The sequence below is a fragment of the Anomaloglossus baeobatrachus genome, chromosome 2 (genome assembly GCF_048569485.1).
Source record: "Anomaloglossus baeobatrachus isolate aAnoBae1 chromosome 2, aAnoBae1.hap1, whole genome shotgun sequence".
NCBI lineage: Eukaryota > Metazoa > Chordata > Amphibia > Anura > Aromobatidae > Anomaloglossus > Anomaloglossus baeobatrachus.
In genome coordinates, this window is record NC_134354.1 from 705162055 (window position 1) to 705173852 (window position 11798).

The 11798-nt window shown below is 42.8% G+C and overlaps 1 protein-coding gene across 1 annotated transcript in view; it reads left to right on the plus strand.

The window, feature by feature from the left end:
• The window catches only part of WDFY2 (WD repeat and FYVE domain containing 2), a 129264-nt gene extending 118421 nt beyond the window's left edge, over positions 1–10843 (plus strand). Inside the window, exons 9-12 of the mRNA XM_075334580.1 lie at positions 3045–3146; positions 4733–4863; positions 8187–8295; positions 10185–10843. Coding sequence (XP_075190695.1) covers positions 3045–3146; positions 4733–4863; positions 8187–8295; positions 10185–10214 — 372 coding nt within the window. The 3' untranslated portion in view covers positions 10215–10843. The remainder of the gene's footprint in view (positions 1–3044; positions 3147–4732; positions 4864–8186; positions 8296–10184) is intronic.
• The last annotated feature ends 955 nt before the right edge of the window (positions 10844–11798 follow it).

The window sequence follows — 11798 nt, forward strand, 5'->3', positions numbered from 1 at the left end:
GTAAATATCGGGTAACCAAGGAAAGCGCTTCTTAGTTGCTCAATGTTTACGTTGGATACGTGTGCAGGGAGCAGGCAGCCCGGCTCCTAGCACCTGCGGATGCTCGTAACCAACGTAAATATCGGGTAACCAAGGAAAGCGCTTCTTAGTTGCTCAATGTTTACGTTGGATACGTGTGCAGGGAGCAGGCAGCCCGGCTCCTAGCACCTGCGGATGCTCGTAACCAACGTAAATATCGGGTAACCAAGGAAAGCGCTTCTTAGTTGCTCAATGTTTACGTTGGATACGTGTGCAGGGAGCAGACAGCCCGGCTCCTAGCACCTGCGGATGCTCGTAACCAATGTAAATATCGGGTAACCAAGGAAAGCGCTTCTTAGTTGCTCAATGTTTACGTTGGATACGTGTGCAGGGAGCAGGCAGCCCGGCTCCTAGCACCTGCGGATGCTCGTAACCAACGTAAATATCGGGTAACCAAGGAAAGCGCTTCTTAGTTGCTCAATGTTTACGTTGGATACGTGTGCAGGGAGCAGACAGCCCGGCTCCTAGCACCTGCGGATGCTCGTAACCAATGTAAATATCGGGTAACCAAGGAAAGCGCTTCTTAGTTGCTCAATGTTTACGTTGGATACGTGTGCAGGAGCAGGCAGCCCGGCTCCTAGCACCTGCGGATGCTCGTAACCAACGTAAATATCGGGTAACCAAGGAAAGCGCTTCTTAGTTGCTCAATGTTTACGTTGGATACGTGTGCAGGGAGCAGGCAGCCCGGCTCCTAGCACCTGCGGATGCTCGTAACCAACGTAAATATCGGGTATCCAAGCAAGTTACCCGATGTTTACCTTGGTTACGAGCCTCCGCAGCTGTCAGAAGCTGGCTCCCAGTCTCACGTTCAGTTCCCCTCACTCCCGATCACATGACTCCAATGCCCGCCCATAAACTTAAAGTGACAGGATCCTGCAAAATAACACATGCGTTTGCATGCGTTTTTTTGCTGTAAAAGCAGGATCCGCTTTTACAGCAAAAAAAAGTTCATGACGCATGTTAAAAAAAACGTAGTGTGAAAGCAGCCTTAGTCGGTCTTCATATGACATGGTGTGCAGACCTTCTACCATCTTGGTTGCTCTTCTCTGGACTTGCTCCAATAAATCGGTCTTTCTTGAATTGGGGCGCCCAGAACTGTACACAGTATTCCAGGTGGGGTCTGACCAGGGCAGAGTATAGGGGAATAATTGCCTCTCTTGATCTAGATTCTCTGCTTGTCTTGATACATCCCAGAATGTTGTTGGCCTTTTTAGCTGCAGCACTGCACTGTTGGCTCCTTTTGAATCCCATTGTTCGAGTGTCTAAATCCTTCTGAATACGATCTCTTTCCTCTCTAGTGTTGGCTACTCCTCCCATCTCAGGCTCATCTGTGAATTTTATGAGTTCTCCAGTAATTCCGTTGTCCAGATCATTTATAAAGATATTAAACCTACTACTTATTGATATTACACCTACTACATATTGAGATGTGAAGAAGCCTTTAAGTGGGTGGTCTAGTCATTAATAACCAGGGATGTCAATAAACATAATCGCAATCAGTACAGCGCCTCCTGCTTTTTATCTTGCTGCTTTAAGGACAGACTGCATGATAAATGTCGATCAGGAAAAATCTGTGGAGAGGTAGCGCAATAGGGTCTTACCGGATAAAAGCCAAGGCAATAGAAGTCAGGTAAACTCACCTACAGGGGTTGTCAGTCACAACTCCTATAATCGCGTGTTGGCTTTGTGGAACACCCGCAGCCCCGAAAAGATCAAGCAGGAATTATACAAAGGAAACTGGTCGTCTTGCCGCGCTATTCACCATTCAGACAAAGGGATATAAATTATTCCATGTCTTAATTTGAATTTTGCCAGATACAGGTCAAAGCGTTTTGGAGGACTCACCCCCCCCTTCCTCAGGATGTACAGCAATGACAAGGATTATAATAAATTATTATTATCCTTGTCATTGCTGTATGTCCTGAGGAAGAGGGCTGAGTCCTCCGAAACGCGTTGATCTGTATCTGGCAAAATTCAATAAAGACATGGAATAATTTATATCCTTTCGTCTGAATGGTGAATAGCGCGGCAAGACGACCAGTTTCCTTTGTATAATTCCTGCATGATAAATGGGACAAGCTCTCTAAAGCTTTGCTATGCTTCTTGGATTCATGCGACTTCTTGAGGTGTTCGTATATCAGTTACAGAAATTCTCAGTTCACTATAGATAATTTTCTAAAGATTATCTAAATAAATTGTAAGGCTGCATTTACATGCTGCAAGTCATGTCCACTAGCTGGGACAAATGAGAACAAATTTGCAGGTAGCTCCTCAGTTACATCATACCGATGTGCTCATTAGGGGCTGCAGGTGGGCATGACTGATGGCCGCTCCATGGTATGGAAGCCTTAAATGTCAACTGATTTATCTTAGTATGATTGATGGTTTGTTGGAGCAGATGCTGTTTTAGAATGAGTAAAAAAGCAGCCGTATGTACCAACACCAGGTCAAAATATTAAAGCACTACAGGTGCAGCAGGCCTCCATGATAAAGGCGAAGGCAGCGAAGAGGTAAATGGCCGATGAAGCAACCACTCATACGCCTACCATTCATGGAGGGGTGGCTGCCTTGTATTATAAATGCACACAGATAATGCTTGTATAGGGAATCAGTCACACAAATGGGTATAATGCAGAATTTCTGGCTTACAGCCTGATGCTCACACCCATACATATAGACTACAAATACACAACAGAAAAGTATCATGTGAAATGTAACTCAACTGTGACCTCGGTGACGGGGCCGGAAGTAGCTAAATTCTCCATTACTAGGGATTTAATGGGAGTTCGTAAAACTGCCCAAGAAACATCTGAAAAAAAAATAAGATTACAAGAATTCGAATAATCCCCTTGAATCTTAGAATAACCTTATGCTAAACTGAACTCTCCAGTCCATAGATAAGTAAGCTGCTCCTCCATTGTAGACTTCTGTTATTGGAAACCTTCAATGCTTTGTCTCCTCTCCAGACTCCAGAATGGTTGGACAGTGACTCTTGTCAGAAGTGTGACCAGCCTTTCTTCTGGAACTTCAAACAGATGTGGGACAGCAAAAAGATCGGCCTCCGACAGGTGCGTAAGACTTCTTACAGTTACTTCAAAGTAGAGCTCAAGATCACCAGCAAATATGAGCCCTGGAAATGTCCTCACTCTGTGAGTAAAGGTGTTCAAGGAAGATGACTCCTGGACTCGGAAAATCTGCTTATATTTGAAAGTGGACCGTGACTAAGCTGATCATGCTCATTAAATTAAAAGGTGGTCAACTACAATGCACAGTGGCCACATCGGTGTTAAGATGAGACAGAAGGCCTTTTCTAAATACCTTCTGTTGTCAATTCTGCCTGTGAGCGACGCTATCGCTGTCCGCTCATCCCCTTCATGTGACCCCTGGTTGCAGTGACCTCTGATGTCCAGTGATGTCGCGTCAACTTCCGGAATTGGAAGTTGACCTGACATCACCGAGGTGGGGCATGCTGAGTGACTGGGCTGTGGGTGGAGTTTCATGGCACGTGACAGCTCTCTCCTTCTCAAAGTGCCGTGAGCACAAGGATATAATGATTGTTTGGTTTGATCCAGTGTGCATGTTGTTTATAGGCCTGGTTCTATGTAAGGCTGCATTAACGCAGCCTTACATCACTGGGGAAGCTTGGGAAAATACAAACTATATATTTTGTTAAACAATTTATTCACCTCTAATATAATGGCGCATGTTTATCAAAGTAGAGGCTGTGGCATCTATAAATCACAGGAAGGGCTGGGGGCATGTTCATCACTGGGGAGGCTGGGGCACATACATCACTGGGGATGAGGGACATTATACATCACTGGGAAGGCTGGGGCTGCCTCTGCTGGTCATCTGTGGGAGAGAGTGCATCTCTTGCCAACTCCGTCCTCAAAATATGTCCTGATGCAGGCACTGGCCAGCGCGAGGACGTAATTCTGCATTCACAGGTAGCTGTTGTGTTAGCAAAGCAAGCAGAGTTCAAAAGGCTGGCAGTCGACAAAACGCAGATACCAGCCCGAGCTCAGTGGTCCCTGGGAATCTGTACTTAAACCGTAGAAAACGTTAAACCTTTTTTTTCTTTTTTTTTTTTTCCACATTGGTCTCCATTACCAAAACCTTTTCAGAACTAAAAAAAAGAAACAAACCACACACCCTAAGTAAATACAAACCACAGACCTGACAAAATAAACTAATTCTGCTCAAATACCAGACATCTTAAATTTATACAGACCACCTAACTAAATATAGACACCAGGCTCCTGAAATGTAGACCTCAGATCAAACTTCTCACCTCCATCAATTTAGACCAGTCCCTCTGGTTTATACAGACCCCAGAAAGGACTCCCTCCCTACAGATTCTGGCCTCTCCTCAGTTCTGTGTGCCTCTTCACTCCTAACCACCACCGCAGTCATCTGGCTGACTCCATCGTCTGAACTGATGTTTTGGAGTGAAAAGGACAGTGGGTGGAGGAGAAGTGAGGATAATTAAAAAAAAAGAAAAAAGTTGAGGCGTTCTGGGCTAGGTCATAACCTAAATATATGTAGCAGATGTACTGAGATTATGAAATCTGGGCTCTCACTGTTTGGACAAGACCAATATTCCTCGGTGACTACTGATGCCTCATGTTCTTAAACTCCTCTTTTGCCATTTTAGCATCACTGCAGAAAATGTGGAAAAGCAGTTTGTGGAAAATGCAGCTCCAAGAGGTCTACGATTCCTCTCTTGGGCTTTGAGTTTGAAGTACGTGTGTGTGATAGCTGTTACGAGTCCATCACAGATGAACAGTGAGTGCACGCGTAAATATTTCTGAATATAGAATAAACCATTATAACGCATTTGTCACCAGAGATTGAATTTTCAGCGTAAAAAAACTGGGGAAAACGGGTTTTTTGCCGCGCTAAGAGACCACGAGCACAAATATAACAATTTGTTCTTTTATTTAGGACCTAAATAAAAGAACAAATTGTTATATTCATGCTCGTGGTCTCTTAGCGCGGCAAAAAAAACCCGTTTTCCCCAGTTTTTTTACGCTGAAAATTTGCTCTGTAACGGGGCCGCTGCTGAACCACCTAAGCGCTCATCCACGTCTACAAAGGGGTTGTGACTAGCACAACCCTGCCAGGTGAGTGCATTGTTCTTTTCCTTTTTCACCCTATAAACCGGGTAAGACCCTATTGCGCCTTTTTCTCTCCCATCACAGCGTCACCAGAGATTGAGGGAGGGGAACATCCTAATCTTGCAGAGTCTGAAGGGTGTGGCCTCCTCAAAACTAGTCCATGGGGAGGAGCTTTTAGACTTCCTGGGTGAAAGGTTACACTATACAAAGGAAGCTCCAAAATTGTGTACACTGAGGGCAATGAAAGTGGTGTGAGCCTCAAGGAATATTCAGGAACAGCCTTTTTAATTAAAGCAACCACCAGAGGGTTGAGTTTTCTTTAAGAAAACATTTGTCGTGGGCCAAGTTGCTGCATACAACAAAATCACACATACTGTGATCTGCCACTTTGCGGCCACCATAGAATATAAGGCAAGTAGTAGTTTTTTAACCCCTTCACGATCATGGACGGATATATCAGTCATGGAGCGTGTCCCATTAAGCCCCACCCCCTGCCGCGGGCAGGCGGTGGGGATCGGCGCACAAATCGGCTGTTATCAAAAGCTGACGTGTGCCTACATGTTCTGAGTGGAATCACATTCTACCCGGAACATTAACCCCTTACATCTCGCTGCCAAAGTCTGGCAGCGAGATGTATATGCGCGCGGCCATGTTTTTTACTTACCGCCGCCCCCACCAGAAGTCACGTGAGTGATCACGTGACTTTCGGGGGTTGCCATCGTAGCACAGGGTCATGTGATGACGCCTGCAGCTATGACGTTTTACTTTCGTTTTCACCCGGCCGGGAGCAGGGTGAAAACAAAAGTGACTGAATCTGCTGTTTACAGCTGTGTAGCTGTGATCAGCAGATAGATAAGAGCGATCGGATTGCTGATCGCTATATCCCCCTAGGGAAACTAGTAAAATAAAAAAAAAGTAAAAAAAAAAGTTTTAAAAAATAAAAAAAAAACAAAACCTAAAAGTTCAAATCACCCCCCTTTCCCCCCATTGAAAATTAAAGGGTTAAAAAAAAAAATAAAATACACATATTTGGTATCGCCGCGTTCAGAAATGCCCGATCTATCAAAATATAAAATCAATTAATCTGATTGGAATTTTTTTGCCACTACGCCGTTTACCAAACGCCAAAATTACGTTTTTTGGTCGCCGCAAGTTTTACGCAAAATGCGATAACAGGTGATCAAAACGTAGCATCTGCGCAAAAATGGTACCATTATAAACGTCAGCTCGAGACGCAAAAAATAAGTTGTCACTGAGCCATAGATCCCAAAAAATAAGAACGCTACGTGTTTTGGAAAATGGTGCAAAACGTACGCCACTTTTATTGGACAAACTTCTGAATTTTTTTTAACCCCTTAGATACAAGTAAACCTATACATGTTTGGTGTCTACAAAGTCGCACCGACCTCAGACATCATACCCACACATCAGTTTTACCATATAGTGAACATGGTGAATAAAACATCCCAAAAACTATTGTGCCATCACACTTTATTTGCAGTTTTTCCCCACTTGGAATTTTTTTGCTGTTTTCAAGTACACCATATGGTAAAACTTATGGTTTCATTTAAAAGTACAACTTGTCCCGCAAAAAACAAGCCCTCATATGGCAAGATTGATGGAAAAATAAAAAAGTTACGGCTCTCTGAAGAAGGGGAGCAAAAAACAAAAATACAAAAATGGAAAGTGCCCTGGGGCTGAAGGCGTTAAACCGGTTGTTAACCCACCAGATACTCAAATGTAGGACACACATTCCTTGTTTTAGTAAGTCGTCTTCCCCCTTGTTCACTGCTGCTTCGTTTAAAGGGAATTTGTCAGCAGGTTTTTGCTACCTCATTCTGAGAGCAGTATAATGTAGGCAAAGAGATCCTGAATCCATCGATGTATCACTTAGATTATTGGGTGCAGCCAATAGAGATGACACACATTTTTAATAATGTATACATTAATGGGTGATTGAAAATAGACAGATGGTCAAAAAGAAAAAGTTTAGAAAGGAAAAATCCTGTCTGTCTTTTTTGTAAAAATTCTTGTCTTTATTGGTTCATATTACAAAAAAAAAAATATATATATATGTGTCCCGCTGATGCATTTCGGACTACGTCTTTTCTCAAAGCCTTTGGTTGTTCGGAATATGTACATGAATTTTTTTTTATTTTTTTTTTTTTATATATGAACCAATGAAGACAACAATTTTTATGAAAAACTGACCACGGGCTTTTTCCTTTCTAAATTTTTGCCTCACATGGTGGATGCCAGCCACTATGAGGATCCATAGGAAGATCGGTGAGCTCACAAAACCTTCTTTTGACTGCTAAAAAGGAACATGCCACATGTATGCGTTTTTCATACGGACGTGTGAAGGGAGCATTTTGGTTTAAGATTTCGAAAAAGTTCAGTCCTCAGGTGCAATTTATTTGTTGGGGAAAAAAAAATAAAAAAAAAAACAAAAAAAAAACTTGAGCTTTACTTACCCACCCAGGGTCCATTGCGGAGTATCTGTTGCTGTCATGGTCTGTTATTTCTCTTGACTGCCATTACATTGATTGCAATGCAGCCTCTTAGCTCCTCGACTCTGCGATGTAGATGGAGAAGAACTGCTGAGCTCAGTGATTGGCTGCAGCGCTGTCATGTCAACAGTGTAGCAGACAAATAGACTGGGACAGCAGCAGAGACTCGGCAATGAACCCTTTTTAGGGTAAATAAAGCGGCTTTCTTACAACTAACTACGTCTTATAAAAGAACCTTTCTAAAACCGGGAAACCTGCTTAAGGTCAGATTCACAAAGGTGATTTCTTTTACCTTTAAACCAACACCAATAGACTAAAAATTAAGGAAAAAATTGTTACAATTCTTCCGTATATAAAAATGTAGTTTCTGCTTAGGTTGACAAAAAAAACCCAGAGGCCTGTAGGAACAAAGACTGAAGAATGAAAGTTGAGCTCACACTTTGTCACGTGCCGTCAGCTTTTCTTCCTTTTGTCTCTTCAGACGTGCACCGACTGCAACTTTCCATAATAGTAAGCACAATATAGTCCATGTACACTTCGACCCAACAAGAGTCTGGTTGTTGACTTCCGGAACAGACAAGGTCATTAAGGTTAGTAATGAGCCCGGATGATGGCTGCTCCTGCAGCGGTTCGCACACTGAGCACACCTACATGTTGTCTGGGCTCAGTTCAGTCTTTGCATGTAAGGCTGGTGTCACACTTGCGAGTGCCTCGCGTAGCATCACCCGACATGGACTCACATTCTCCTCACAGGAGCAGGTCGGTTGTATAGAGATGCATGCCACTGGCTCCCTCCTGTGAGGAGAGTGAGAGTCCGTGCCGGGTGATGCAACGTGAGACTCGCGCACAAGTGTGACACCGGCCTAAGACAAAGTTAAGATCTGTTAACGCTTTCCTATTAGCTTCTGTTCACACTGGTCATACAGCCGGCATTGCAGTGATGGTGCTAAGCAGATCCCGATTGTTCAAATTTACTTTTACAATTGGGGCGTTTGGATTCTGGAATTTTTGCCGGAACATTAGCGCTGCAGGCTGCACCATTCATGATGTCCAATATACCAGGATATATGATGGAGACCCATTAGTGCTAATGTGAATAGAACCTGATGCAAGCAGTATTATCAAATGCTAATTTGCTGCTTGTCCCATCTGGCCACAAGCTGGAGTAATCGAGATATTTTGGTAAGTGGCAATATTGGGCAATGTCCAAGCCTTTGCTATTTAACCCCATGAATGTCACTGGCCAAGGGATTTAAGGTGTGCCATACCTCTAGCAATTATGCTTGGTTGCCTAGTGGCCCTTCTGCATCGCTATCCCTGGGTGCCGATTGGTTATCATGTGCAATGGCTGGGTGGACTTTATAACAGTACCAGCATGGCACAGACCATATTTCATAGGTGATTAAATATTCTAAGGTTCAAGTGTTATTGTGAAAAAAATAAAGTTTTAAAAATATTTAAAGGGAGACTGTCACCTCCGTAATGCTAATGAAACAAATTAAAAAGTTATACAAGCAATCTGGCCCCTTGCTGTGGCCAAAAACTTGTGGACCCGTTACACCCCCCTCTGTTGTCTACTGAGCAAATCCCTAATTCTTCTTGATAACGCTCGCTGTTGCTCTAACACAGAAGTCCCCCACCTGCTTATGGAATAAAACTAGTATAATTATTATTATAGTACAGTTTTATTCCATGGCACTTTATATGTGAGAAGGGGTATACATAATAGAGACAGGTACAATAATCATGAACAATACAAGAGACAGACCGGTACAGGAGGAAGAGAGTACCCCGCCTACGAGGGCTCAGTCTACAGGGGATGGGTGCAGATGCAGTAGGTGAGAGTAGAGCTGGCCATGTATAGTGGACTGAGGGTTATTGTAGGTTGTAGGCTTGTAGGAAAAGGTGGGTTTTCAGGTTCCTTTTGAAGATTTCCACGGGAGGTGAGAGTCTGATATGCTGGGGTACAGTGTTCCAGAGTATGGGGGAGGCACGGGAGAAATCTTGTACGCGATTGTGGGAAGAGGAGATAAGAGAGGAGTAGAGAAGGAGATCTTGTGAGGATCTGAGGTTGCATGTAGAGAAGTACCGGAAGACTAAGTGACAGATGTCTGTAGGAGACAGGTTGTGGATGGCTTTACTTGTCATGGTTAGGGTTTTGAACTGAAGTGTTTGCCACTCTCTTCACCAGCTTCCCATTGCCCAGAGTGGAGAGGCCGTGATTAGACTGATAAATATGTGTGCAGGTTACAGACACTGTGTGGTCAACACTACAGATTTGCAATAAAAAATATATTTCTAAATTATTTTGGGTGGATTTTTTTTTTATTCTTTTAGGGAGAAAAAAATATATATATTCAGATCCCAGGGAACATTTTGGGAGGGGTCTTCTTTTCCAAAATGTAAAATGCAAATATGTACATAAATCTTTTTTCTGTACTTCTGACCAGTAAATCATTTTGTGCTTCTTATCGCACAGCTTTGGGATATGACACCGGTCGTCTCTTGAGAATATTCCACGGATCCATCTGACAAACCGGTAACACAAGAAGTAGAAGATTCGGTGCAGACTCTACGGGAGCGCAGTAGGCGGAGTATCTAGAAGTTTTAAGGTTTTCTTGAATACAGTCTCAGGAGAAGAGATACTCTCCTTATAATTGCTATGATGAATGATAAACGGTATTAACTAATCTGAGCCTGGGTCTGTGGCAGCTCCATCTCCTTGTCTGAACCTGCTTTTGGGTTTGTATTGTTTGGAGTTTACTATGAAGAGGTTATCTGCACAATGTACTGGCGTTTGCATATATAGTGGATGTCCTCTAACTTCTATCATGAGGAGCCTTCTAATTTAACTCTATCCATACTGCTTTCTTTAGAACATACCGTCCCGCAGTATTGGTGACACTATCTGGATAACACCCCAACACTTGCTGCAGTTACCTAATGTTAGGCAGTTTGGCTATTCCTTTTTCCATGAATAATTTCAAGAATAACATTTCACACAATAATGAGATCATATTGGTAATTATCATTTAAAAATGAAGGGTTTTTTTTTTTTTTTTAAGGAAAAAATAGTATTTGTGTATATAGTAGTAAAAGTAATATATGGTTATTAAAAGGGGATACGGCTGAGGCTTGGGGTGTATCTCTGGGAACCACTATACATACAGTCCTTCCCCCCCCCCCCCCCCCATGTTAGCAGGTTTTTGCTATGTAAGATGAGGACTAGGGATGATCGACTGCCTCAAATATTCGGCTTCGCGAATATACGACAAATAGGTCACCACTATGCGAATATTCGATGCGCAATGTAAGTTAATGGGAAGCCCGAATAGTTGTTATTCAAGTTTCCCATAGACTTACATTGTGCATCGAATATTCGCAAATAGTGAAATAGCGGCGACCTATTCAACAAATATTCGTGAAGCCAAATATTTGAGGTATTTGATCATCACTAATGAGGACAGCATGCTGCAGGAGTTTAAAAAAAACCCAAAACAACAAAACGCTGCTTCTCTTATCAGTGTGTGAAATTGTTTATGTAAACTAAAGGGTATTTTACCCTGTGATTAACATTGCAGGACTAGAAACTCCCCTGTATTTGAGTCCGACACACTCCCATGATTGACAACTCACAATGCACAATCTCTATAGAGAGCCTGGTGTCGGGCGAGCAGCTCTGTTGTGTTCCTGAATCTAAATTCTTGGTTTCAGAAGGGCTTTATCCAGTAATCTAAGTGATACACCATCGGATTCAGAAACTCCTTGCCTAAATTATGTTGCTGACAGATGAGGTCGCAAAAACCTGCTGACAGATTCCCTTTCAGCTGCAGCTCACTTCCACCTTCAGGAGGCTTTTCAGGTTAGCAATCAGCAGGAAATACTGGCTCGTTTAGGGAAGATGGGACTCTTCCTATCTGACCTGGTGGGCACTATATGTGCATCTTGGTTGGAGTCGCACTCATAAATTATGTTTAGATTTTAGTAGGTGTCTTCAATTCATAGCGAACTAAAAACTGCAAAGGAATGGAAACTTTGTTATAGTGTTTAAGATCAATTTTATGCAGTTTATGATTAAGTTTTTACAGGTGTT